This window comes from Lipomyces arxii (assembly GCF_038497795.1).
Source record: "Lipomyces arxii strain Phaff 12-163 unplaced genomic scaffold V1512scaffold_4, whole genome shotgun sequence".
Lineage (NCBI taxonomy): Eukaryota > Fungi > Ascomycota > Lipomycetes > Lipomycetales > Lipomycetaceae > Lipomyces > Lipomyces arxii.
The window spans coordinates 541,029-567,139 of NW_027117703.1; the positions used below are offsets into that span (position 1 = coordinate 541,029).

Sequence of the window (26,111 nt, forward strand, 5' to 3'; positions counted from 1 at the left end):
TTTTGCCTTGTGTATGTCGTCGGCAAGGCACAACTTTTCTTCTCGCGACTACAATTTTCCACTATTAGCACCACCCGGCAGGATGGTCAACGAGGCTTATTTCTCGCTCCTCCTGTCCGACTCGTACTTGCCTGGTAATGTGCACTTCCTCCGCAACTACCGATTGCTAACAACTCAGGCTGTCTGGCTTTGGCTCAGGCTCTACGTGCTTCTGGAACTTCAAGGCCGCTAGTTCTACTTGCATTAGATCATGGTCTTTCTGATCATACTATGGATGCCGTTAAATCTGCATTTAACTTGGTGTTGCGTGTTCCGGCTGTCTACAACCCGGCACCACGCAATTTACAGGCTTTAGGTCGACCTGATCTCATCTTAACATTTACAAAAATATTGCTATGGAATCAAACCGCATTTGACCGAATAGTATATCTTGATGCAGACGTTCTTCCTCTTGCAAATATCGACAGTTTATTCTTGGCGGCTGGTTCATTAGCTGTAAGATGGCAGCTGTTTGCATTAAGAAGTTGGCTCACGTAATATCTAGGCCTGTCCTGATGCAGGTTGGCCCGATATTTTTAACAGCGTATGTCTTTACAGTATATTTGTATCAAGTTGATTGCCAATAAATGTTATAGGGTGTTATGGTTCTGTCTCCATCTAGCAAGGATTTCGAAGGCTTGTATGCCCTTGCAGAAACCGGCGAAACCTTTGACGGTACAATAAGTCTGAAATAATTTTGTTTTACTCTTTAACATTTCATCAGGCGGTGATCAAGGCCTTTTGAACGAATACTTTGGTTCTGAATGGACGCGTTTGCCCTTTCTCTACAATGTTACGCCTTCGACGGGCTACGAGTATGTTGCTTTCCTAATTCGCGCGAGGCTGTTTCCGATTGCTGTGGCGCTTTATCTCCCCCCCGCAATCTCTTTCAGATCTTTACCCTAACCCGAATCTTGTCTGACCCTTACCCAGATATCTCCCCTCGTTTGCGCGCTTCTCCCCTGACGTGAAGGCCGTGCACTTTATTGGATTGCCCAAGCCTTGGCAGCGTGACCGTCCCTCCTCGTCGCCTGACTTCAATGTCTCCACGTCAGCTGCAGATCTCTACAACAGGCTGTTAAGCAAGTGGTGGTCAACGCTTGACTCATCCCCGCTCACGTCACTTGCCAAACAACCCTTAGCGACGCCCCCGGCGCTAGAACAGACCCCTGAACTAGATGTCTCGCTGCAAGTGACGTCGGTGCTTGAACCATCCCTTCCTGAGCTTCCTGAGCCTCCTGAGCCTCCTGAACCGCTATCATTTCATCATTTAACGATATGGAATCCATCGGAGTCAGAGCCACCAATGGCGTCTGGTGGTGAAGCTGTTGCATTGCCCGCATTTTCATATGAAAATTCATGGGACAGACCGTATGATCCTCGTACTGATACTGTCTTCATTCCACCACCTATCATCCATCCGTACGAGTACTATCTCCCCCCTACTCCAAAAGTGCCTCCTCCTCCTCCTCCACGCGAGTCCACGCCTCCTCGGCGTGAGCCTACTCCTCCTTCTCCACCACCAGCAGAGTGTCATGAACCATTTCATCCGCCACCTGAACTTCATCATCCTACTCCTGTGCAAGCCCAGATGTTCCCACCGCCTGCGTATAATGAGCCTTACCAAGAGGAATACCATCATGAGGAATATCATCCACAAGAAGAATATCACCCGCCGCTTCAAGAGTACCATTCATCGCATATAGATTACCGTCCATCACCGGAACAGTATCATCATGAGGAGTATCATCACGAAGGGCAACATCATGAGGAGCAACATCATGAGGAGCAACATCATGAGGAGCAACATCATGAGGAGCAACATCATGAGGAATACCGTTACGAGGAGTATCATCCTCAAGAGGCGTATCAAGAAGAGTATCATCAACCGTATGTGGCTGAATCCGAGCCTGTTCCTGAGTCTTACATTACTGAATCTGAACTCGAGCCATACGTGCCTGAGCCAGATCCTCCGAGGATGCCGAGTCCACCACCACCACCTTTGTTTCCATGGGAAATGCGCGAAATTCCAGCTCCCAAAAGATCGTTTCTAGAGGATATAGTCCCTGCTCCTCTAGAACAAATTTTTTCTCCATTACTATCTTCTCCAGAGCCAGAAGTCTTAATTGAGACTGATGATACAGAGGATATGCTTAGTAGCAATATGCGTGATGACGACTCTGTGGATGTTGAAGGTGAAACAGAAGTTAGCCCAGAAGATAGTTTCAGTGTGACTGAAACTATTGCAGACCGAACAGATCAAGCAGAGGTGACGGACGAGAGTAAGGAGGATTTAGGAGAAGAGCTTGCGGAAGATGAGGCGGAAGATTTAGTTTTAAAACGGCTGGAGTCACTTGAGTTTTCTGACACGCAGCAGCCAGAAGAGCCACCGAGGCCGTCGCCAATAATGGCCTCACCGACGCCGCGAAAAGTACTTGCGACATCGTCCGCAACTGCATATAATGTTTGGGACAGAGATCCGGACATTCAACTCTACGTCAATCAAGTCTCACAAGCTTTTTTTGGAGGGCGACAAAGATCAACTTCGTCATTGACCGGTCTATTGGCACCCGGTAATGGCTTTTCTCCGGCACCGTTGAGGAGAAGTTCATTTTATCGAGCTTCGAGTAACACGATGGAACAAGAAGAAAGTGATGAAAGTGAAGATGATGAACCAACATACTGGGTATGTTAATATTTGGGTTGACATCGAATCAGTATACTAATGAGATAGGATCCGTTCAAAAAGTTAGAGGAGCTAGCAAGCATGCCTTCACTTCTTCTAGCCAGGCAGCAGCAAGCGACTGCTGAAGCAGAACAAGAGGAATCATAATTTTGCATTCTTGACTTGCATAGTTAGTCTTTGGTATTTTTGAAATTTGTAAATTTCTCTTTGGTTTTGGTCTTTGCATACTTTAAAAATGAGCCAGTCTCAATCAGCTCTACCTTCTTTTATATATCTAATTTCTTGATTGAGAACAAAAAAAAGTTCTTGAAAAGTTTTGTTTTTCTGGCTCTATTACTGTTGGACATGTAATTTTAATTTCTATTTCGCTTCATCGTATTTTAAATACTTTCAATGTATACAACTTGAGCCTTTTCGTAATAAAAGTAATATTAACACTAAACCCTTTAATCTGTGATTAAAAGCTTTAAGTTCGTGACTGACAGCCGCTATCGTGGACTAAGCCACTCCACACGAAAGTTGTCCTTTAAGTGACTTGGCCATCAACAAAAGGGCAATGGACGCTGCTGCAGTGATTCAAGATCAGCAGTACTTTATGTCTTTATCAAGTGTTTCTAGTGATGTTTTCTCGTCGCCGATGGTCACTGCTGTGACATCGGCCCTGACGAATATTACAGAAGCTGGACCACTGTCGACTGTGGCCGCCGCCATCGCGACCGCGTCGGCTAAATCGGTGTTGTCGACCGTGAGCACGTCTTCTTCGCCGCTGGTTGCGCAGTTTGCTCGGATTACGCAGAGTCTTGTGACAGTCATTGTGAAGCAGACCACAGAGGTCGATATTCCAGACCGGAGAATCGGAACATTTGTAGCGTACCTGACTTCGCCGTTCGCATTGCTGTGTATGCTCATGGCAATTGTACTTAACCGGACAGTCGTGTTTGCCTCGGTTCGACGGCCGCATTCGCTTCCTGCGTCAGCTCGATTACTGATTCGTGCAGTAGCGATATTTCAACTGGTGCGCGCGACAGGGCCATTACTGACAGCGTTAAAGTGCTACTCGCCGACGTTATCACAATACATCCCAGAGTACTATGCTGTCGATTTGAATAAAGATAAATGCCCTGGTCCTGATATTCTGTGGTACCTGTATAAGGCGTTCTGTACTGGACATTTTGTGGAGACATTTGCCTCGGCTTTACAAGGCCGTGTTCCGTCGCCAGATACTGGAATGACCTTGTTTGAATACTCTCTTGCGTTCCAAGAAGCACAGTCGGCTCAGCGACCGTCGGTCGAAGTTCTTGTCATTTCGCTGATCTGGGCTCTAAACTATCTTACTCTTTTGGTCATTTCAGTGTTTGATTTGCAGAACTATAGAGTAAGTTGTGTTGCTCACTTACTTTTCAGACTTACTGACAATATACAGCTTATACCCTCATCCATTTTTGGAATGTCCTCGTTGATTTACTTTGCAGTGTCTACATTCAATGGACGAGCTCAGTTTTTTCCTTCTGTCTGGGTCATCGGGTTTACTCCTCATTTGATCGTACTCTACGTGATTATACTTTGCGGAAGTATCTATCTACTTGCATCCCTTTTTGCTGGCGGCACATCCGAGCTTCAGTCCTCGGTTCGTACCGTCAATATTTCATTGTCTGAAGATTTCTATTCTTGTCTTCTTAAGCTTGGTATTTTGGTGCTGACTTCGGCTGCGGACGCGACGTACATGGCCGAAGGCCCAACTTTAACGGTGCCTGAGACTACCTGGATTGAAGCGCTGGAATACAGCCGCCGGCCCGGATTTGAATACATAAACGATACAACAATTAGCACAGTAGGAAGTAGTATGTCTACATCACGACGTTTACGCGATCGACTTTCGTTTTCAACCGAAAATGAGCGGGACCATACACCTGGGTTTTCCTTGCAAAAACTTCGACGTGGCAGACGGCACAGCCATCATCATCGCAAAGACAGTATGTTGGCGAGTGCGCCATCAGGATATGGAAATCATAATTTGCGCGTTGGTGCTGGGTTAAATGGAATCGGTCTTGCATCAAGTGCCGGAGGGAGAAAACCGAGTCGAATGAGTCGGCTCGTCATGGCTTACAGGTTACGAATGGCGTACAAATTGCTTTTATGGAGTTTTAAGACGTGCGGGAATTTTATTGCGAAAGCAGTGCTTAGAATGAAACGCAAATCTGGTGAAAATAGTAATGATAATAATGACAGTGTCGCTAGGGAACTGACAAACAACGAATCTGAAATTTCTGAGCGAGCAATCAGCAAGGTCTTGTCTGACGACGATTACTACGCACTGTTTTTACAAGGCGCACAGTTGCCCGACGAAGATGGGTCAGGAGACTTTGATGGTTCAGGCGATTTCGACGCTGATGAAGAGGACGATGACTTTGTTGACGACAGTGAAGACGAATTGGCAGGAGAGCTTGTGCTTGCGAGCTCGTCTTCTCAAAATTATGGTGCCGAGCTGTATCCAGAGTTGATGTCAGACATGTCGCTCGCGAGTCTGCTTATGCCGAGGACGCAGGAGGAGCGACAGTTGGCTAGAGTCATGGTTGCGCACTTGTCTGCGAATGAGATAGTGACTCGAGCAAAGATGGTGCAGTATGAACAAACCGTGGCAAAAGGAGATTTTTCTTCTGACTCTGAGTCTGATTCCGACGAAGATACAATTTTGATTTCGCTGATTAACGGGCGGAGACGGAGCAGTGCAGTCAATTTAGGTGCCAACGCTGTGGATCCGTTTGCAGAGAACGAGTCAGAAGACCCGGTATACAGACCTTCGCTATGTGTGGTATGTCAGTCGGCGCAACGTAACGTTGTGCTATGGCCATGCAAATGTCTTGCGGTTTGTGAGGACTGCAGAGTCAGTCTCGCACTACGAAACTTTAAAGGCTGCGTGTGTTGTCGGCGCGATGTAGTATCGTTTTCTAGACTGTATGTCCCATAATGTGCTCAAGAATGAATTCATGAATTTCCTTTATGTACACAGTAGAACCGAACGCCCAAAATATAATTTACATCATACATATCGCTCGTCTTCGCCCAAGCGCCACTTTTTCAACTCTTCCGGTGTCTGTTCAGCCAGCTCAGGCAATACTTTGACAATGATCATGTCAAACAAGAAGTACAACAGGTGCTTGTTTGCGAATTTGTTTTCAAACGGCGACAGAAGCGCTTCGACACCTTGCATTGCGTCATCGCCCAACACCTGGTTTTGGACTCTGGCTGGAACTACCCGTAGAATGTTGTCGCTCACTCGGCGTAAAATCTTCCTTTTCTCGTCATCGTCTGGGTATACGCGAGGAGGAGCCATGTCACCATTGTTTGGGAACAGGGTCTGTCTAGAAACAGCAAGCACGTTACAGACAAATTGCACAGTCATGATGTACTTTTTGAAAAAGTGGGATAGTAGCCGATCAATTATACTGCCTGGAGGCAAAGACACCAACGGCAGTGCTAGCAATTCTATGGTCGACATGAGCCACGGCTGGCGCGATGGCAAATTGAGTAGCCGCGCAATTGTAGGGAATAATGCAATCGTAAGCAGTGGTGAACTTGGCACGTTTTTGTTGGGATTGCCTGACGGATGCTCTGGTAGTGGTGATCTTGCGAACGAGACAAGGAAAAGTGTGCCCGCTTGGAGCAGAGAGAAAAATGAAAGCGCAGCTGATATATATGTGCGCGTGGTATCGATGACTTGTGTTGTCATTGGTTCTTTCTTTTCATCGCTTAGGCCGACTGGTGTCGTTGAACTTTCTGCCGGTGGTCGGTTCTTCAGACTCTTTTCTATCAGAGTAGAAATAATCTCGTGAACCATGAACGGCTCACTCAGTTTGTCAATTACCCGAAACAGTACGGCTTCAGCCAGTAGAGACCGCAGCAACGTACGCTCAGTCTGTGATCCTAAATCCTCTGATGGTAACAAAACAGCCAATATGCCTTTTGACAGCACACCTAGGAACTTGCGTTCAATGTCGTCAAGAGAAAACGGTCCGTTTTGCGCCGGCACTTTCGACGTTTTTGCAGGTTCCAGCGCCGGATGTGGCTGTAAAGCATGAAACATTTCTTCAAACGTCTTACCGTTTGCATATGCTGTGCCGAGTTTCTGTTTTGCGAGTCGGTAATCACGTAGATGGGCATCGAGCACAAATGGGATGTCGTCTAACAGTAGCAGCTCGAGCTCGACTTTGCGCAATCGTTCTTCTATTGATCTCGTGACGTGTGCCACTACATGTACTACTTCATAAACAAAAGTCTTGTCTGACAATTCATCATCTGTGACTTTTGAATACCATCCCTGAACGAACTGTCGCAAGATCAGCGCAATGAATGCGTATAATTCGACATCAATCGCAGTAAACGATGTCAATGCTGGTAAAGTCTCTTCCAAAGGTTTTTGTAATGCCAGTGCAGGTATCAGAGTATTTTGAATTAAAGTAATAGTGGCTTCATCAGCTGTGGTTGATGGTGTAGTCGAAGCAGACGAAGAGGTATGTCCAGCGGCGACTGAGTTTGAATTCATAGACGAAGTCGCACTCAAAGCGGTGGCAGGCGCATGCCGCCTCGCATTTGACATTTATAACAATTGAGTGCTTTGTGAATATGAATGTGTAAACGGAAATGACTGGACTCGACGATTCCAAAATGATTTCTTGAGGTTTAAAGTATTTAAGCAGCATAAAGCTTAAATGCATTTTACAAAAATGCGAAATAAGTTTTTAAGTTTGCACATCTCTCAGGAGTAAAATCGACAATTTGAGTGAAAGCTCAAGCACCTCTCCATCAAAATCATAAAAAGTTCTATTTGAATTGCAAAAATGGGTATTTTAATTATTAAATTATATCTGTGCTATTTGATTCTGACATTATCAAGGGGTAGCAGACACGCAGTTAGTGACTGGAAGCAGTCGGATACTTTCACTTTGGCATGATATTCGGTTTCCCGTGATTATTGGAGCAACTTTTTGTTACGTGTACTGGAAATACTGCTTTTATCAGCCTCGGGCGACTGTGCCGCCCAGAGGACGCCGAGAAAAAAATTTAAAATTGCCTTCATCAGATTACGAGGATGAAGACGAAGACGAAGAAGATAATTACAGAACCAACAAGACTGACAAGACCGTGAGATTACCCAAAGATGATTTAGAAAGCGATCAGAGAAGCACAGTTGCTGTATTCGATGATACTAATATTGCTGATACAATTAAAGTATCCGGGACATCGTCGCGGAAGGCACGAAACGTCAAAGTGTTCACAAGAAAATCAAAACTAGCAAAAGCTGAAAATCGACTTCTACCTACACAATCAGAAATCTACATATTTTATTCTACACTGACTGGTACTTGCGAAAAGTACGCAGCTGCACTTGAGTCTGCTCTCACTACAAATCCAGCCCTCAAATCTCGAAAAGTCATTGCTCAGAACATTGATTATCTTGACGACCTCGATACGTATTTCGTTACACCTACAAAGTCGCTTAATGACGCGGTATATCTTTTTGTTGTGCCGTCTTACGCAACAGAGTCTCCACTTGACTTTTTTATTGAGACATTGAAAGAAACCTACAACGACTTTCGTATTGACTCGCGGCCACTACGTAAACTTGGCGGATATGCTGTTTTTGGATTGGGAGATTTGGAAGGGTATGACGGAGATGAATACTGCTATCAAGCTTTTTTGTTGGACAAATATTTGGGCAAACTTGGTGCACCTCGTGCGTTCCCAATTGGAACCGGAGATGTGAAGAACGATGCCAAGCAGTCTTTTGAAGAATGGATTGACCATTTAAGTCGTACGCTTGCTGATCCGGCTAGTGTAGGTGAACTGCTCAATATCGTTGACTCAGACGACGAAGGCGCAGAAGAAGCACAGGACGAGATCGAGACTGATATCGCGCAACCAGCTTCAACGGTTAAACTTTCAAAGACTACAGACTCAAAGGAAGTGGTGGATGTTGAAGATATGGGAGTGATCATTGAGAACTCTAAACCAAACCAGGTAGTCAAGAAGGAAATGGTGGGAAAAAACACGCCTACCTATAATTCCTTGACGAAGCAAGGCTATACTATTGTCGGAAGTCATTCAGGTGTCAAGGTCTGCAGATGGACAAAATCAGCGTTGCGTGGACGAGGATCGTGCTATAAATTTGCGTTTTATGGAATCAGATCGCATTTATGCATGGAAACCACGCCATCCCTATCTTGCTCAAATAAATGCGTGTTTTGCTGGCGACATGGTACTAATCCTGTTGGTACAACTTGGAGATGGCAAGTCGATCCTCCAGATGTGATTTTGAAGGGGGCACTTGAAGGACATTATCAAAAAATTAAACAGATGAGAGGCGTTCCGGGTGTGCAGGCAGCTCGATTCGCCGAAGCATTCACAGTAAGACATTGTGCGCTTAGTCTGGTCGGTGAACCTATTTTTTATCCTCATATTAACGAGTTTACGTCAATGCTACACGAGCGTAATATTTCAAGTTTCTTAGTGTGCAACGCCCAGCATCCAGAGCAACTAAGAACTTTGAAACGGGTGACGCAACTATATGTGTCTATTGATGCCAGTGACAAGGAGTCATTGCGTCGGATTGATCGTCCACTACACAGGGTAAGTGTTGTGCTTCGTGCATAGCTTATGAGACTAACCGGTGTAGGACTTCTGGGAACGATTTAACGAATGTCTTGATATTTTGCACACGAAATCCGAACAACGCACTGTGTTCCGACTTACCCTGGTCAAAGGGTTTAATGCGAGTGAGGTTCTTGGTTACGCGCGACTTGTTTTGCAAGCCCGACCATGTTTTGTCGAGGTTAAAGGCGTCACTTACTGTGGCACGACTTCGTCACCAACTGGACCTGGTGCTGCATTTAAGAGCGGCGGTTCTAAAGACGGCCTCACTATGGCTAACGTTCCGTTCTATGAAGAAGTTAGAGATTTTGTCGTTCAGCTTAACCAGGCCATCAAAGATTTGGGTCTTGATTATGATATTGCTGCAGAGCATGCTCATAGTTGCTGTATTCTTATTGCGCAAAAAAGATTCCAACTTGATGGCGATTGGTACACTCATATCGACTATGCTAAATTTTTTGAGCTTCTGAAATCTGGAGCTGAGTTTGGACCGATGGACTACATTGCTAAAACGCCGTCTTGGGCTCAGTTTGGATCTGCCGAAGCGGGATTTAACCCCGAAGATGAGAGAGTTATGCATAAGCGAAAAACCAAACTTGAAAATGTTGTGTAATATATTTATTAATGTACAAATCATATCGCATGGTCCAGTTATTTAGTCGGTAGTCTGGCGGGTTTTATCTTTAGACTCTCCGTGTTTGTAATTTCTATTGACGTCATTCTGTCGCGTCTAGAATCTCTGCATCTATCGAGCATGAGCAAATTTCTGTCGTGATTGTAAAGCACAACTTACACTGCAAAATAGCGTATCAATGGTCTACACTCTGGCAATTCATAGACTAGTTCCGGGATGTCACAGTCAAAGTGAAGATACTCGCGAATGACGCAGTTCGAAAGATCTTTCTGTTTAGTTATCCGTCGAATATCATCAATCGAGTACATGGCCTCGTCACCCAACATTCTATATTGAAGTCCTCATCAGCCAAGTCTCAGAACAGTACAGCTTGAGTGCAACTCATATAAGAACTTGCAGAGTGAGTGATTTAATTACCCGGACATGATGCGGCTCAATGTTTACCAATGAGCACGCGATCAGTTAGCAGGAAAGTACGAGCAAAGAGTCGCGTGGAGAATTGATCTGCAGTAACGTTGAGAAATCCAAATGTTTATATGAATAGCTGCTCTGCTCGATCTGAAGGAATGTCGAACTAGAACGGCACAAAAGCTTTATTATGATTTCAGCCATATTTCAGTACTTAAACGTTAACGAGAAATATGTAAGGTCCCAGTGGGCGTTGACGCAGAAGTTTGTACACGGAGATATTAGCCCAACTCAGTTCTACTTTGCTGCTCATCCGTATACAAGTGCGTTAGCGATTCATGTCTTGATGATGATTTATACTTTTGTGGTAGGAACTGCTAGAAATGAGCATTCACAGGTAGATCAAAGTCAGGTTTAGATTTATCTGTTGCTAATAGACGCGAAAGGTTGACCGCATGTGGTCAATGCTACCAACCTCGACATTGATTTATTATCTGGTTTACACTTATCTTAAGTTTGGTATGGTGTCGACTCGGCAATTGCTGTACACTTCGGCAATGTTGATTTGGTCAGTCAGATTGACTTATAACTTTGCCCGCAAAGGTGGCTACAATGGAGTGGAAGATTACCGTTGGCAGGTTCTAAGAAGCAAAATACCAAAGGCTGTGTTTATAGTTTTTAGTTTAGTATTTATCAGTATCATCCAACTGCTGTTACTGCTGAACATCACGGCTCCTGCCGCACTGTTTACCGACCACGTGCACAAAGACTTAATGCCCGGAGAATATTTTTTCCTTGCCGCTTTACTTTGTGTGATTGGCATTGAGGGTGTGTCAGACGAATATCAATGGGGTAGGTTCTATATGTGTATGCATGGCACACAACTAATACACTATAGATTATCAGTCGGCTAAGCATGAATACAAAGCGTCCGGTAATGTTTCCAGCAAATACACAAAGGCTCAATTAGAACGGGGATTCTGCGCGTTTGGACCATTTAAATATTCAAGAGTAAGTTACAGTAGACGGCCGAAAGATACACTAACCTATGTTCAGCACCCAAATTTCATTGCTGAACAGTTTGTATGGATAATTCCTTACTTATGGTCACTATATGTCATTGGAGAACGGTTCAATTGGACAATCATAGGCGCAATTGGTTATGTAGTGTTATTCCAAGGATCAACTACCTTTACTGAGTATATTACACGTCAGAAGTATCCCGTTTACAACGATTACATCAAAATGACTGGCAGATTTTTTCCCAGTTTAAAATCTCATTGGGTTGAACCGGCTCAAATTGATTCGAAGACCAAAATAAGTTAAATTGTTAATTTATATTTTGTGAATACAATATGCTGTGTACCACGCTGTGTGCATAAGCATGACGATGTAATTTAATTTGTGAATACAATATGCTGTGTACATAAGCATGACGATGTAAAACAATAGCATTGTAAGGGTTTGCTGTTCTCGGGTTGGGTCTGCCTTTAGCGCGTGGATGGGTTTGACCTCCTGTTGGGGTGTTGGGATATGAAAGTATGAATGTAGCTTGTAAGCGGTTAAGGGGCTTGAACTGTGTTAGTCAGGATCGCTCAATTTAAAGTTTTTGCGTTTCGCTTAATTAAACGACACAACGCCCTTGATAAACATTACGAGTCCGGGTAACTTCGATGTCGCAGCTCCTCTTCCTACTCCTTGATCCAAAGGGTAGTCATAATTGGCAGATTTTACAGGTTGATATTGTGATTTTGTTACTTTTGTTACAAAGATCCTAATTAAAGCCAGTAGCAAATGTCATTGAATCCTAATGAGAGTCCATTGGCCTTGACGGTGCGTATCATAAGTGTTGTTATAGTATCAGATGTTTCCATACATGGGCAGTGCCTGAAATCGTGGAGTAGAATAATCTGAATCTAATTTGAATGAATGTAATAAATCTAATGTTTCCTTAGCAATTGGCAAAGCGACCTGGCTATGGAAAGTTTGGACAGGCTACTCCATTCTATGTGAACCACTTCCGCGTTGTATCATTCCCTGATGTTGAGATCGTTCAATACGATGTAGATCCCGATTTACAAATTCATCAAAATATCATCTAATAAATAAATGTAGTTTCAAGTCAATAGCGGTGCAGATAAGCGCGCATTGATCAAGAAGATTTGGAATCATCCTTCTGTCCAGGAGCAGATGGGTGAAACTGGAAAGCCGATTATTTTTGATGGTATTTGTCGCATTTTGATATGACGATCGTTGCTGATCGTTATCAAAGGAAATCGTCTTGCTTGGTCTCGTGGTCCCCTCAATTTCGGTGATGAGCTCAATCTTATTGTTGATTTGGACAATGGTAGGTGGAATAGTCAAGATATTGGAAGTCATGAACTGACAGCTGCAAGGTCGCCCTTCTCGTGCTGACGGTAAGACTAACACACATCGCGTCAAAATGAGAAAGAGTAGCGTCGTGTCGATGCAGGTACTCAACGAGTACGTCAACAACCGCTACTCCATGGATACCGAGGTTTTGGTTGCCATCAACTTCTTGGATCATTTGCTTCGTGAAAGCCCTTCCAAGCGATTTGTTGCCATCAAGAACTCGTTTTACCACAATGTCGGTAGGGCTGAGCTTGACGGCGGTATTGAACTCTGGAAAGGTATTTTCCAGTCTGTCCGAACTTCGTTTGGACAGCTGACTGTCAACGTCGATGTTGCTTCAACTGTTTTCTGGTCCAGCGGACCTATGCTTATGGTTATTGGCAAATTTATTGGAGCGCGTAAGCGATTTGAAAATTTGCTTTTTGTACAATAATTGAGGATTTGATAGGCTCTGAAGAGGATACTGTGAATCGCATTATGAATCCCAGAGAACGTCGAGAATTGCGCCGCTTGAGAAAGCTCAGTTTTTTTATTAAGTACCGTGGTCCCGAAATTGAGCGCAAGCCGTACACTGTCGACGGTTTCACTGATGAAGGTGCTGATCGTACCACTTTCACTGACCGTGAGGGCCAAACTATCAGCGTTGCTCAGTACTATCAGACGCAGTACAATATTCGTTTGAAATACCCCAAGTTGCCCCTTATTAAGGGTCTCAAGAATGCTATGTTTCCCATTGAACTTGCGTTTGTCCGTGAAGGCCAGCGATACCCTTACAAGATTAGCGACCGTCAAACTGCTGATATGATCAAGTTTACTGCACAGAAGCCAAATATTCGCATGCAGTCCATTCGCGACAACGTCAAGAGTCTTGACTGGGAGCACGACCCCGTTCTCAGGGCATATAACATGAACATTCAGCCTGAGATGATCACTACACAAGGTCGTATTTTGCCCAATCCCACAGTCCAGTTTGGCAATGGCTCTAAGCAAGCCGCGATGGTGCCTCAGGGTGGAAGATGGAACTTGATGGGTCAGAAGCTTGTTTTGCCTAAGAAACTGGAGTCATGGGGTGTTATGGTTTTTGCCGACTCTCGTAGAGCTCCTACTCAGATGGTCCAAAACTTCGTTCGCCAGTTTGTGAACGTGCACAGAAGTCAAGGTGGAGATGTCACTCAAATGACACCCCCGATTTTGTATGCAAACTCTGGCAAGGATGCGGCGACAAATGTTCGTGAGATTTTCAATGCTGCTGGAAATGCTGTACAAAAGCGTCCTCAGTTTTTGCTTTTTGTTCTGATGAACAAGACGGCCGAGCCTTATAACTCCATCAAGTTTGCGTGCGATATTGGTCTTGGTATCTGTTCCCAGTGCGTTCAGCTTCGACATGTCGAGCAGGCAAAGCCTCAATACTGCTCAAATGTTGATCTTAAGGTGAACGCTAAGCTTGGCGGTGCCAACACTTACCTGGCACCAAACTCATTCCCTTTGGCAGGTAAGGAGGCAACCATTGTCTTGGGCGCCGATGTGTCTCATCCTGCACCTGGTTCTGGCCGTGCGTCATTTGCCTCAATGGTCGGATCACTTGATGCGAATGCATCGCGCTACGCTGCTATTGTGAACACTAACGGGCACCGTGTTGAAATCATCAACTCTCGTAATATGCAGGTGTTTGTCACGACATTGCTTCGCCAATATCGAAACAATACAGGCGCTGCGCCCAATAGAATCTTTTATTTCCGAGATGGTGTGTCTGAAGGCCAGTATAGTCAAATCATCGAGTCTGAGCTAGCCGATATCAAAAAGGCGTGTGCTTCATTGTCAGCGAGTTACAAACCTTTCATCACAGTGACAATTTGCTCTAAGCGCCATCATTCCCGTATGTTTCCTGCATCCAGAAACGGAGGAGATCGTAACGGCAATGTTGTGCCTGGCTCCATTGTCGAACGTGATATTACACACCCGTCGGAATATGATTTCTACTTAGTTTCTCACATGGCTCTTCAGGGAACAGCAAGACCTGTTCATTATCATGTTATTCATGACGAAAATCAAATGCCAGTTGATTTATTCCAGTCGTTTGTATATAACATGTGCTATGTTTACGCAAGATCCACAACATCGGTCTCACTGTGTCCTCCTGTTTACTACGCTCATTTGGCTGGACAGCGTGGTCGCATCCACGAAGAACATAGAGATGATGATTCAATCTCGATGATGTCCGGACGTACTGGTGGCAGTGAGGAAATTGCAGAAGTTAAGGATGTAAAGTCTCTTCATGCTAGTATTGCCGGTTCCATGTGGTTTATTTAAGATTGTGAATTATTTTTAGCTTTCGGTAACGTGAGGGTGTGAGATTATTTAGCGATTTATTTCAGTCAATACTTATAGAGATTCCAGAGTAAAGATTGATTGGCTGTAGTAGAGTAGTTATCAGGTATAGAAGTTGGGGTAACTTACAGGGGTCAGTTTTTGGTGCGGCGTGGGAAAAAATACGATCTAGAGATAGTACTAAGTTCACGGCACCTTAGATTGACAGTGATGTTCAAGCCGTAATGGCAGGGATATTTGATTCAAACCGAGTGTCACTAATCCGTGAGGCCATAAATTGGGAACAAGAGAGTCAACAGTACCGCGACGATCTGTTTACAGCGGATAAACGACGAGGTCAAGCGTTTCAACGATGGGCTGATGATCTGATACAGCGTGGGTTCTATGAGAGCGCGTACGCTGCGTATTCAAAAGTGGGTACTTTAATTTTACTGATCTATGCGTACGCAATTGACAATTAATTAGGCGATTGACGCTCATTTGACGATGGGTGTTGCCTGCGATTTTGTGAAGTGTCTTGACGTGCGGGCCACGATAGCCATGAAGCTCGGGGCATATAAGTTTGCATTACGGGATGGAATGGAATTGGTATATACTGATCCAAGAAATCCTATTGTACGACAGTTGTAGCACTTTGTGGTTGTTAGATCAGGGCTGATTTCAATAGGGGTACATTAGAGCTGGGAAGGCTTATGAGGAAGAACATGAGTACAGACGAGCGATGGATGCCTATAGTGAAGGCATAAAGAATGCAGATCTTAAGTACCCGCTTACAAAAGTAATTGCTTTTCAATCACAGTGTTCTATTTGAATGCTGACTCAGGATATAGAATCTGGATGTGCTTTTGAAAGCAGCAAAGTTTTGGAACATGAATTACATGGCAACACCCCAAAATCAGGAAAGTAGTGAATTTAGCAGACCGCTGTCAATGACTTCTTACGTGACGTCAATCTTACAGAGGTTAGTACATACCCCGCTGGGCGGGAGTCGGCCGGGTGAGCAGTCCATTGGGAATCAACCAGCAGACGCAGACCATGATTCCACCGGAGGTTTGCAAGACCCGTTACAGCATTTTCCGCCTGAAATTTTGAGCCGGATACTTGACGAGATACCGGTGTTGAAATGGATGCAACTGCGGCAGGTCTCGCGATCGTGGAACAGTATGATTCTGCAGCTGGTTCGGTCGGCGCAGGTTCTAGAGATTGCGGAACATAAATGGCCGATATCTGCTGAGAATTTTGCTGCGCTGGTGAAGATGTCAAAGGGATACGTTACTGCTATAATTTTGGAGAACGTCATGTACAGAGACGCGGACTCGTGTGCGCAGTTGTTGCTTTATGGCTATTCAGCTCAACACAAGGTGCTCACTCTGGAGAGGAGGGACGTGCAGAATCTGCGGTCACTGACTTTGCGATTCTGTACCTGCATGTTCAAATTATGGATGCTCGTACCCAACAAAGACTGGATGGTTGCAGCGCAGCTGCGTGAACTATGTGTCAGGATGGAGAACGCGCCTGAAGTCATTTACCTGCTTGCAGAGGGCCGCTTGCCGCGATTAGAAGTGCTGGAATGTTTTGGGCGTTACGACATTGTGGATTGTGTGGAAGACGTGGTGCTGCTGAACGATAACCGGGTATATGAACAGCATCGTAACATGAAGGTGTTACGACTCGGAAGATCGTTACCGGCCAGAAGCGAGTTTCCATACGTCCAGCCATCAACAGATTACAGCGTATCGCAACGAAGTTTGGAACGTGTCGTGTCGCTGCTTCCCGAACTGGAAGAACTAACCTGTGTCAAAATCAACACGAACAAGAGCTCGCTTCTGATCAGCGGTATTCAACAGCGCCGACCACGACTCAATTTGATGGAATTGACGCCAAAACTTAAAAAAGTTGACTTCAGTTGGAGCTCAATTCTGCCAGCACCGCTACTACCGTCTACGTGCCAAGAACTGTCGCTGAACTTCTTGCCGACGCTAAGCGGTCTACGTAGCTGTCGGACAGAAGACGGTGTCAGGTTATACATGGACGTGTTTTTTGAAGAAGTTGAAGTAGACGCTAGTGCCGACGTGGTTGAGGACCAGAACGAGTATCGGAACTTGAAAACAGTTAATCACGCGCACAGCCGCCTGCCTGCGTCCGTAATCATCGACGCACTTGCGCGCTGCGATTCGCAAAACTTGACTAGACTCAACCTGCATGGCTGTACAAAGATCGACTTTGCATCTCGGCCGCCGTCCCACTCGTCGGATTTCCTTAGGCACACTGAATCCTACGGCTACAGTTTTGCCGAGGCGCCGTTCAACATTGCACAGCTTATCCCGGCTATGTTTCCAAACATGCGAGTCCTCCTGGTAGGCTACAACTCGACTGTGACGGACTCCACACTCCGCGCCCTGAGACCGCTTCGCAAGCTGCGCTACCTAGACGTCTCAGTCACGAAAGTGACCGACAGTGGACTCGAAGATCTGGTCGTGTGCACGGTCAAGTTCGACGATCACCAACTTGGCAGCATGAGCGACGTGCCACTGTTGACTGCCGAGCACCCAGACGCCGTGCTGACGCCGAGTGCGGTCAAGAAGATCATCGTTACAGGGTGCAGTAACGTGGTCGGCACGACCGTGCCATGGAATGCTGTTGGGTGTGATGTGGTTAAAATGAATTACTCAACAAATTTTGAAGACAGGTATGACGATTACATGGATCATCAGTAAGTCTTTCGTCAGACGTGTTTCTAAGCATACTAACTGTTGATCAGAATGGCGCTCTCAAGCTACGCGCGCATACGATTTTGAGCTTATTATCATTGGAGTTACGGCTTTTGTTTGGATGACATGCTGATTATTTGAAAAGACTACTAAGTAGTTAACTTTGTTACAATATATTACAATAATAAAAACAACTTGGAAGATAATAAAACAGTGCTCTCATATAAAACATTTTTCTATCACACCTGAGCGAAATTCATAGCCTGCTACTCGAGCAAACCCGGTACACGTACACGCACATCCTGACGGCACACCGCTTGCGAGATGATAAGCCCCCATGGGTGTGGTCTATGACACATTAATCGTTCTAAAATTACACGCGCAATATGCTCCTGGATGTCCTGTTGTTGCGGGCCAAGTGGAGCCGAATTGTAAAGGTACACAACAAAGGAACTGAAATAGAATGTGTGGCTGTTTGGATATCTCAGCTGGTTGGCCACCCCGCTCAAGAAATAGAAGCGACCTGTAAACCTCGTTAATACTTTGCACTACCATCACAATCAATATAGCATACTCTCTGGTGACAGCTCAAGCAAGAGATTAGTCAAAAACACAACATGACTAGAATGTGGGTTGAAAACAGGAGCATCAGGTGCTTTGGCTCGCGCACTCGCAATAGCCTGCATACCGACATAAAGTACAATTGCGTTCATGGCGACAATGTTCGTTGAAATTGTCGTGAAGCCCAGTCCAAGTTCGGGCCGGGGCTTGGTCGTAAGTTCGTTAAGAAGCGGGATTAACGATATCCGAGACGAGTTCGGTGCTTGAAGATACCCATCAATGAACTTCTTAAGCCCAAGCTTTTGCAGTTCCTCGCCAATGTCTGTCGCAATTATTGGATCCTGGTTGATTTCAGGGAGTCGCTCCATCTTGAATCCTTGTGCAAATGGATCTGGCAAAGACATGTTCTGCGCAAAGGCGCTAAGGATAAGGTTTCGAAGCTGGATACAGCTGCTTGGAACAACGTTACACAAAGCGTAATGATACTGTGCGAGAAACTCAGGCACATCATGCAATAAGACCAAGACAATCCGTAAAGTGCCCTTATATATAAATCTAATGCTGTCGGGCAATTCCAATTCAGTGACGTGAATGTCAATAAACTTGAGTAATGCTTCCAAAAGATTGGCAAACAAGGGCCACCCTTTTCGTTGATCTAGCTGAAGAATCTTCGACATAAACATGCGATGCGAAATCAATGTCATCCAGGGAAACGTGAATCCGGGGAAAGCAAGTGGCTGTAAAGCTTTGAAAAACTCAGCCATCATCATCAGAGCTTCTTCTTTCTGTTCAACATAGGTATCATCGACCTCGGCCAACTCACACAAAATGCTAGAAAACAGTCTGAAGAACGGCTGACTGTTAAATGATTCTGCCTCTGTCTCGTGAGCATGCGCAAGAACCAGACAGAACACACCCATGATTCCACGAAGATACTGAACCTTGCTAATCTCTTCGCTCTCTTCATGGATCTTGAACAGCATGACAACGAGCTTGGCCAAATTATCTACAGTAATCATACCGTCCTTAGGTGGCATCACCGAGCTTGGATGTTGTAATCTGGCCTGTAAATCCTTCGCATACGCTTCCTGGCAGAATTCTAAAGCTGAGCGGAAAAATATGCCGAGATATTGAGTGTCATCGAGTAAACCGTGTTCAGACATTTGATAAATGAACACATACAGCATTTTCTCGCTCTGTGCAGGATGTTGTGTTAAGCGGATCCATTCACTGAAAATATATTTCATTTGATCCTTCAACGAAGACGTGTCATCATCAGGCGACACAGTCACAGAAGGAATCACATTTTCAAACGACGCCATCAACTGTTGAGCCACAGGATCGGGATTATTTGGATCAGAGGCAAGCACTTCCAGTGCTTCCAGACATAATGTGAAGTCAGTTCGCAAAGCGCAAGGCGATTCTCCAAGTGTCGATTCGTGAATCAAGTCCACAACAAATTCAACAGCAGACTGCCGACGGACCTGGGGCTGGAGTTGCTTGGCAAGGTTGACATCCAGCTCTTGCGGATGAATCAAGCCCATCTTCATCAATGTGATCATGACGGGACCGTTATATTTGCGCTCGTCGTCTGAGTGGAGCAACCACAAAACAACCTCTTTTGCCGTTCCTGCTGACAGGTCACACAGACGAGCAAGTAGGTACGCCAGTGTTTCTCTTGCTAGCTGTGACTGCGCGACAGTGAAAAGTACATTGACTGTGAGCTGTGAAGTCTTGTGAACGACCGAATCACGAGCAGCGTGCCTGTTAGCAGCTGATAAAATAGAAGTGACTGTCAATTTAATTCTATCATCAGCTGGCAGTGAATCAAACGACGGTTCAGGTGACTCCTTGATAAGCTTGAGCAAAGCATCGAGAGCAGACTAATATAATTAGATTAATACTTTCCTGTACCGCAAATGCTATTTACCTGCATAGATTGAACTGCTTGCTCCACGCCAGCAGCCATTTTATTCGGGCCAGCACGGCCTATGTCTTGCTGTGACGCAAACGGCTGTTGATTATCAATTCCATGGCTCTGCTGCGCACCTTGATGGAGAACTGACTCCAGCTGGTTAGGCTGCTGCTGTTGCATCAATGGCATCATACGCTGTTGCTGGTTTTGAGAAGTAACTTGTTGGCTTGGTTGCAAAGGCATTAAACCTGGAGATTGAATCTGTGCGAGTAGTGGGTGCTGTGGTTGTGGGAAATGAGACTGAGGTGACATTGCGTTCGGATAGTCGATCGAAGGAAAATCAAGATTGGCCTGTCCGCTATCAGAAGCGAGACCACCCACCTTAAACTTCCCAAAGTCGTCGTAAACCATAAGTTGTTGTCTAGTCAAGCCAGGAGGTTTTAACCGAAACGGATCGCGAAGCGAGAGAGCATATCGGGAGGCTTGGGGATCCACAAACGGTTGACCAGATCTCGCCTCTCTGTGACGCCGTCTCATTGCATACGCAGGCGCAAGAAGTTCATCAACGTCTGCCTTTGCCTTGTCACTTGCAGCTTTCTGTATAAGACTGCATGGCGCATCCAAGTGATCGTTGATCACAGCACTCAAAACCTCAGGCGCAAAAGACGACTCAGCATAACCACTTGATTGCAACAAAGCATTGAGATTGTTGCTAATGTTGTGACGCAATGGCTCTTTGCAAGTCACCAAAGCAAGATTACTTGCCAGATACTCGACCATATTATACGCTGCCTTGCGCACTTTCTCTTCATCAGGTTCTAACGCAAAGTCTTTCAGAATCAACTCTTTGGTAGAAAGTTGAGCAATTGTGACCGAGCGCTCAACAACAGGGCTGATGAGTTCGCGAATAGACTTTTCAATAGCAAGTTGCAGCAGCTTCTTGAACGCAGGATGCGAGCTAAATGCGGTTGCGGCTTGCGAATACGTTGAGCCTAATGACTGTATGCTCACCGCATCTGACTGCCGAAGACGATTGTCGATGCGATTATTGTAAGCAGACATACTGAGCCTGTCAAAATCTTGGTTGAGCTCAGCAGACGGTGGTGCGTTGAGCGTAGTCAGTATATCAGTTCTGGAAGGTCTGTCACGGATGATGGTTGAGGGCTCGAGAGTGGCCATATCAAGGTCCAAGTTTTTGCAAAGAACTTCAATTTCGAACTTAAGGTTCAGCTTAAGATCTGCAAATTGGTAAAGTTCCACCATCAGCTTCAAAATGCCCATCAACCAGGGACTTGGTGGCTTAAAAATGCGAGACTTGAGCGACTGTTCCAGCACCTTACACGTAAATGGCAAAACAACAATTAACCTGTTTGTGTCGAATCCTTCAATCAGAAGATCCTTAAACGAGATGTTCTTGTGCTTGATGGGTTTATCTGCAGCAATTGTGAAAATTCCAAGCCAACAACCAAGATTTTTTAACCGACCCCGCTCAGCAGAAGACAGAATCGTTTCCTGAGAGTTTAGAAGCGATATGATGCTGGCGTAAGTGTTGTGCAAAACCTGCTTGTTGAGCTGCTTGTCTGCGATTGTATCAAGCATTCTGATGTAGATATCATGATAATTTGGCTCCTGCTTGGCACGAGAATCTACTAAATAAGTTGCGAACCATTGATGATACTTCTCTTCCAGAATGCCTTTCAATTCGATCGACTTAACTTCGACATTATTCTGGGCAATATTGTTGACAATAAACAAAACTTTATCCTGAACCGCCTCGTTTGGATCCTCCGCGACGTGTTCGGTGGGATTAATAGAATCCAAATGCAAAGATCGAAGCGGTGGTGGCGCTGGTGGATACCCAGAATTGTGCATCTGGACTGATTCTTCATCAAGCGCACCATCTGGTTTCGCAACTGTTCGGAGCTTACTCATCAATTGTGGTTGGACCGCCTCTAATGATGGGACCTGTAGAAGCAGTGCACAGTACTGTGGGAAAACTTCGAGACGAGATTGGAATTGCATGAGAGCTTGTAATCCAAACTTGAACATTTTTGCTTCAGGGGGTTCTTTTAATGCTTTCAGAACAAAACGAAGTGCAACCGCAAGAGGCATATCTTCTACCAAATGAAATTGAATGATGGAACCAAACAGAACAGCAGTGGTCGCAAGAGCCGAGAGAGGATAGTCAGGAAAAAATCGGTACTCGTCAAATAGCGAATGCACCATACAAGCAAAAACGTCTTGCTTTAGAGGCTCTTCTGAACCCCGAAGACTCTGCAACAAACCAATAACCTCACTAATGCTCATTTCTTGTTCGTACATTTTCTGGTAATAAAACTTCATCTGTTTCTCCACTTCAGGAGAAAACCCAGTGCTGTTACTGTTGGCTAGAATTGCTGCGTCGTGTCCACGTCCAAAATTGATTAGTCGTGGATAGGTTTGAATGCACTGAGCCTGTACAATCTCCCATCGTTCACCTAGCTCAGCCGAAATAGTTCTAAGGAAACGTTAAAATAAAGGAATATAAATTGTAATGATATGCATACTGTGTCAGCAAAACATGCAAAAGGTCATGAACAACTTGAACATGCAAAGGTAATATGTTTGGCCGAGGGTCAGGATGTGTCTGTGGATCATGCTGATGCTGCTGCTGCAATTGGTACTCAGTCGCTGACTTTACGTCTAGAAACTTTAGAATAGCAGCAACAAACTCCGATTGATCTTTTGCAAGTAGTTCATCGATGAAGCTTTGCATTGGGTATTGGCCCCTTCTAGCGAGATAAGAAAATAGATCGAGAGTGAAGAAGTATGGTTTGCACTGAGCAAAGTCATGTAGTAATTCAGGATCAGTGACATCGTTTGCGATCCTCACGAGTAGACTAGATTCATAATCAAGATTTTGAACTGCAGTCAATGCAGCAGGACCAGCTGACGATGCGATCCATTTAGACAATGGATCCAACTGATCCTCTTTCGATTCAATTGCTGCCATATCTGGTGGTGCTGTAAGTATTGTATAATGCTGCAGTAATGGAAAGTAAATAAATTATTATGTTGTAGCACCTAGTGAGAAAAAAATGAAGTTGCGATCGATATAATGAATGAGAGATCAGGAGAGAGACGAAGAGGAGGAGGAGGAGGGGGGAACAACTAATAGAATCAAATGCGACCGCTGTTAGGGAGAGATGAACAGCGCAATAAGAATATTGTATAGAGATAGTCAGATCCGGTCACCCATGTGATCTCGGGGATTATACCAGAACAAAATCTTTTCTAAATAAATTGATTGAGAAGAGACTTTTATGAACACCGCGTCACAAAGATTTGCGAGTCTCTCTACAAGACGAGAATGTCAGTTTAAAACTCAGGAAATTTTATGCTTTATAAATAAACCTTATTTATTATAGCAAAAGTCTAGAAAAGTACGGCTAATGCCTATAATAAACAAACCTTAATAAACTTGCGTTATAAGTAATTACAATATCTGTCAAATATACATAAATTTAGAGAATAAAAAGCCCTTTTTAAGGCAGGTTCAATAAATCTAAACTATTTTAACTATAACTTATGCAACAAAAAAACAATTTAAGATACATTCAAGTAGCATATTAAAAGTCGAGTTACTGCTCAATTTGTACGTCATTGTCAAACACCATATGTTGTAGATGTTTACGCCATAAATCGTCTACTGTATATTGAGCAGACTATAGCACGGGGAGAGAGCGCGCGTTGGGAGAGAGACGACTCGAAATTGACTTGGATCGTTTGAATTAACACGGCCTTCACTCGCCCGCGGCACAACTCATTTACATATAACAACCCTCGACTGACCCAATCTCTTTTCCTTTCTCTCCTCACTTTTCCTTTATCCTTTTAAAGTATTAATTCATATTCACACTAAATGACGATGTCTTCTTCTCTTGAACAACTTAAAGCGTCTGGAACTGTAGTCGTCTCTGACTCTGGTGACTTCGAATGTATGATCTTGATCTTGCCTCTCCGCATTTTAAAACTAATAATAAATAGCCATTGCTAAGTACAAGCCTCAGGATGCTACTACCAACCCCTCATTGATCCTTGCTGCTGCTAAGAAGGCTGCTTATGCTAAGCTCATTGATGTTGCTGTTGAGTACGGAAAGGTTCACGGATCTACCCCATCCGAGATGGCCGAGGAGTCTCTTGACCGCCTTCTAGTCGAATTCGGAAAGGAGATTCTTGCTATTGTCCCTGGGCGTGTCTCCACTGAGGTTGATGCCCGTCTTTCCTTTGATACCGAGGCAACCGTCGCCAAGGCTCTTAAGATCATCGATCTTTACAAGTCCATCGGAATTGAGTCTGATCGTATTTTGATCAAGATTGCTTCTACCTATGAGGGAATCAAGGCTGCTCACATTCTCGAGTCAAAGTACAACATCCATTGCAATTTGACACTTCTCTTTTCCTTCGTCCAGGCCGTTGCCGCTGCCGAGGCTGGCGCTACTCTGATCTCTCCATTCGTCGGACGTATCCTTGACTGGTACAAGGCTAGCACCGGTAAGACCTACGAGGCTGCTGAGGATCCTGGTGTCATCTCTGTCAAGGGAATCTTCAACTACTACAAGAAGTACAATTACCCCACTATTGTTATGGGAGCTTCTTTCCGTAATGTTGGTGAAATCAAGGAATTGGCCGGTGTTGATTTCCTCACCATCGCACCTGGTCTCCTCGAGGAGCTTTACAACTCCACCGATCCCGTCCCCAAGAAGCTCGATGCTGCGACTGCCTCGACTCTTGACATTCCTAAGGTCTCATACCTCAATGACGAGGGTGCTTTCCGATTCGGCCTTAACGAGGACCAGATGTCTACTGAGAAGCTTTCGTATGTCCATAGTGCTGTTAACTAATTAATAGTTTACTAACTGCTTTATTTAGTGACGGAATAAGAAAATTTGCTGCTGACACCATTGTTCTCCTTGATGTCCTCGAGAAGAAGTGCACTGCTTAAATGCCATGTGGCTGTCACAACTTTTTTTGATCTGGTTTTAAAATTACTTTGGAGACTGCAAAGTCGTGGTATATGTATATCAATTAATGAACAATAAAGCTTTACCGTATTTGGTTGACTGTAAAGACTTGATAGTTGAAAATGTTGATTCTTTAAACTGCACGGATATTTGCACGTTTCAATCCTGTTTTGCACGCATCAACAATAGTCTTTAGAAAAATGGAAAACATCTATTGAATTGCCCTTTCAATTGACTGATTTTGTAAACACGCATGTACGTTGAAACAATTCTTGAGACAATTCTTCAATTTTTAAATTGGCTATCAGTTGACTTTCGAGCATACATACCATGCATCGTATATGCGCCGACGATCTTGACATTTTCTTTTCGTACGCTCCAACTTAAAATTCCTGCTGAGCATTTCGTAATGTCTTTAAATACACAGCCGTTTCTCCTTTTTTCTCATCCCCTTTTGTTTTCTGTCCATTTTTGATAGATACATTAGACACCTCGAATGTAATCATCCTTCGTGGCGGCATTGCACAGCTCGGCGTTGTATTCAGAGTACGCACAAATTTGCTTCGTATAACTAGCGAGCAAGGTGAGAGTCCAGCTCTAAAGACTCGTCTCTAAAAAAACAAGGCTAAACGCTATTCTAACTGCCAGCATCACAATCATTTAGTTAAGCATCAGCAAAAATCATCCCTCAAGTCTACTTAACACAAGAAACAATGTAACAGAAATTAGGCAGGGCAGACATGAAAGATGTACTTCAGATGAACGTAAGCAAAATGTATTTCAACAATCAAGCTTATTGAACCGG

General features: G+C 44.6%; 10 protein-coding genes across 10 annotated transcripts; 7 read left to right on the plus strand and 3 right to left on the minus strand.

The window, feature by feature from the left end:
• Nucleotides 1-82: 82 nt before the first annotated feature.
• Nucleotides 83-2,872, plus strand: V1512DRAFT_205480 (nucleotide-diphospho-sugar transferase; the record flags this gene model as incomplete). Its single annotated transcript, XM_066913359.1, has 8 exons — nt 83-134; nt 179-495; nt 545-583; nt 636-714; nt 764-854; nt 973-1,751; nt 2,007-2,725; nt 2,774-2,872. The coding sequence occupies 8 exons, from the start codon at nt 83-85 to the stop codon at nt 2,870-2,872; spliced, it is 2,175 nt and encodes a 724-aa protein (XP_066772666.1).
• A 351-nt stretch (nt 2,873-3,223) lies between these two features.
• V1512DRAFT_260405 (uncharacterized protein) lies at nt 3,224-5,770 on the plus strand. The gene is made up of 2 exons (XM_066915855.1): nt 3,224-4,100; nt 4,149-5,770. The coding sequence occupies exons 1-2, from the start codon at nt 3,282-3,284 to the stop codon at nt 5,691-5,693; spliced, it is 2,364 nt and encodes a 787-aa protein (XP_066772667.1). The 5' UTR covers nt 3,224-3,281; the 3' UTR covers nt 5,694-5,770.
• Nucleotides 5,645-7,372, minus strand: V1512DRAFT_260406 (PXA domain-containing protein). Its single transcript, XM_066915856.1, has one exon. It carries the CDS (start codon nt 7,320-7,322, stop codon nt 5,766-5,768), a length of 1,557 nt encoding a protein of 518 aa, XP_066772668.1. The 5' UTR covers nt 7,323-7,372; the 3' UTR covers nt 5,645-5,765.
• Nucleotides 7,373-7,475: 103 nt separating this feature from the next.
• On the plus strand, nt 7,476-10,042 carry V1512DRAFT_260407 (uncharacterized protein). The gene is made up of 3 exons (XM_066915857.1): nt 7,476-7,567; nt 7,620-9,352; nt 9,399-10,042. Exons 1-3 carry the CDS (start codon nt 7,564-7,566, stop codon nt 9,984-9,986), a joined length of 2,325 nt encoding a protein of 774 aa, XP_066772669.1. The 5' UTR covers nt 7,476-7,563; the 3' UTR covers nt 9,987-10,042.
• On the minus strand, nt 9,970-10,388 carry V1512DRAFT_236196 (uncharacterized protein). The gene is made up of 2 exons (XM_066914112.1): nt 10,167-10,388; nt 9,970-10,118 (listed from the first exon to the last, which is right to left on the minus strand). Exons 1-2 carry the CDS (start codon nt 10,331-10,333, stop codon nt 10,025-10,027), a joined length of 261 nt encoding a protein of 86 aa, XP_066772670.1. The 5' UTR covers nt 10,334-10,388; the 3' UTR covers nt 9,970-10,024.
• On the plus strand, nt 10,277-11,839 carry V1512DRAFT_260411 (uncharacterized protein). Its single transcript, XM_066915858.1, has 4 exons — nt 10,277-10,812; nt 10,862-11,267; nt 11,314-11,426; nt 11,472-11,839. Exons 1-4 carry the CDS (start codon nt 10,606-10,608, stop codon nt 11,739-11,741), a joined length of 996 nt encoding a protein of 331 aa, XP_066772671.1. The 5' UTR covers nt 10,277-10,605; the 3' UTR covers nt 11,742-11,839.
• Nucleotides 11,840-12,209: 370 nt separating this feature from the next.
• V1512DRAFT_252276 (Piwi domain-containing protein) lies at nt 12,210-15,098 on the plus strand (the record flags this gene model as incomplete). Its single annotated transcript, XM_066914707.1, has 6 exons — nt 12,210-12,248; nt 12,371-12,478; nt 12,531-12,639; nt 12,688-12,762; nt 12,812-13,186; nt 13,237-15,098. The coding sequence occupies 6 exons, from the start codon at nt 12,210-12,212 to the stop codon at nt 15,096-15,098; spliced, it is 2,568 nt and encodes an 855-aa protein (XP_066772672.1).
• A 242-nt stretch (nt 15,099-15,340) lies between these two features.
• On the plus strand, nt 15,341-17,914 carry V1512DRAFT_246695 (uncharacterized protein; the record flags this gene model as incomplete). The annotated part of the gene is made up of 5 exons (XM_066914443.1): nt 15,341-15,529; nt 15,582-15,731; nt 15,784-15,894; nt 15,947-17,829; nt 17,878-17,914. The coding sequence occupies 5 exons, from the start codon at nt 15,341-15,343 to the stop codon at nt 17,912-17,914; spliced, it is 2,370 nt and encodes a 789-aa protein (XP_066772673.1).
• A 70-nt stretch (nt 17,915-17,984) lies between these two features.
• V1512DRAFT_222772 (CCR4-Not complex component, Not1-domain-containing protein) lies at nt 17,985-23,619 on the minus strand. The gene is made up of 4 exons (XM_066913747.1): nt 22,850-23,619; nt 20,319-22,800; nt 18,402-20,271; nt 17,985-18,350 (listed from the first exon to the last, which is right to left on the minus strand). Exons 1-4 carry the CDS (start codon nt 23,293-23,295, stop codon nt 18,094-18,096), a joined length of 5,055 nt encoding a protein of 1,684 aa, XP_066772674.1. The 5' UTR covers nt 23,296-23,619; the 3' UTR covers nt 17,985-18,093.
• A 401-nt stretch (nt 23,620-24,020) lies between these two features.
• On the plus strand, nt 24,021-25,555 carry V1512DRAFT_260421 (uncharacterized protein). Its single transcript, XM_066915859.1, has 3 exons — nt 24,021-24,280; nt 24,330-25,161; nt 25,215-25,555. Exons 1-3 carry the CDS (start codon nt 24,205-24,207, stop codon nt 25,285-25,287), a joined length of 981 nt encoding a protein of 326 aa, XP_066772675.1. The 5' UTR covers nt 24,021-24,204; the 3' UTR covers nt 25,288-25,555.
• The last annotated feature ends 556 nt before the right edge of the window (nt 25,556-26,111 follow it).

Coding starts and splice junctions, on each gene's coding strand:
- V1512DRAFT_260405 (XM_066915855.1), top strand. CDS start 3,282: ATGGACGCTGCTGCAGTGATTCAAGATCAGCAGTACTTTATGTCTTTA. Junction 4,101..4,148: donor TTGATTTGCAGAACTATAGA/GTAAGTTGTGTT, acceptor GACAATATACAG/CTTATACCCTCATCCATTTT.
- V1512DRAFT_260421 (XM_066915859.1), top strand. CDS start 24,205: ATGACGATGTCTTCTTCTCTTGAACAACTTAAAGCGTCTGGAACTGTA. Junction 24,281..24,329: donor TGACTCTGGTGACTTCGAAT/GTATGATCTTGA, acceptor AATAATAAATAG/CCATTGCTAAGTACAAGCCT. Junction 25,162..25,214: donor ATGTCTACTGAGAAGCTTTC/GTATGTCCATAG, acceptor TGCTTTATTTAG/TGACGGAATAAGAAAATTTG.
- V1512DRAFT_260407 (XM_066915857.1), top strand. Junction 9,353..9,398: donor TTGATCGTCCACTACACAGG/GTAAGTGTTGTG, acceptor TAACCGGTGTAG/GACTTCTGGGAACGATTTAA.
- V1512DRAFT_260411 (XM_066915858.1), top strand. CDS start 10,606: ATGATTTCAGCCATATTTCAGTACTTAAACGTTAACGAGAAATATGTA. Junction 10,813..10,861: donor CTAGAAATGAGCATTCACAG/GTAGATCAAAGT, acceptor TAGACGCGAAAG/GTTGACCGCATGTGGTCAAT. Junction 11,427..11,471: donor GACCATTTAAATATTCAAGA/GTAAGTTACAGT, acceptor ACCTATGTTCAG/CACCCAAATTTCATTGCTGA.
- V1512DRAFT_260406 (XM_066915856.1), bottom strand. CDS start 7,322: ATGTCAAATGCGAGGCGGCATGCGCCTGCCACCGCTTTGAGTGCGACT.
- V1512DRAFT_236196 (XM_066914112.1), bottom strand. CDS start 10,333: ATGTTGGGTGACGAGGCCATGTACTCGATTGATGATATTCGACGGATA. Junction 10,119..10,166: donor TTGATACGCTATTTTGCAGT/GTAAGTTGTGCT, acceptor CATGCTCGATAG/ATGCAGAGATTCTAGACGCG.
- V1512DRAFT_222772 (XM_066913747.1), bottom strand. CDS start 23,295: ATGGCAGCAATTGAATCGAAAGAGGATCAGTTGGATCCATTGTCTAAA. Junction 22,801..22,849: donor TTGCATGTTTTGCTGACACA/GTATGCATATCA, acceptor ACGTTTCCTTAG/AACTATTTCGGCTGAGCTAG. Junction 18,351..18,401: donor GCTTGAGCTGTCACCAGAGA/GTATGCTATATT, acceptor CGAGGTTTACAG/GTCGCTTCTATTTCTTGAGC.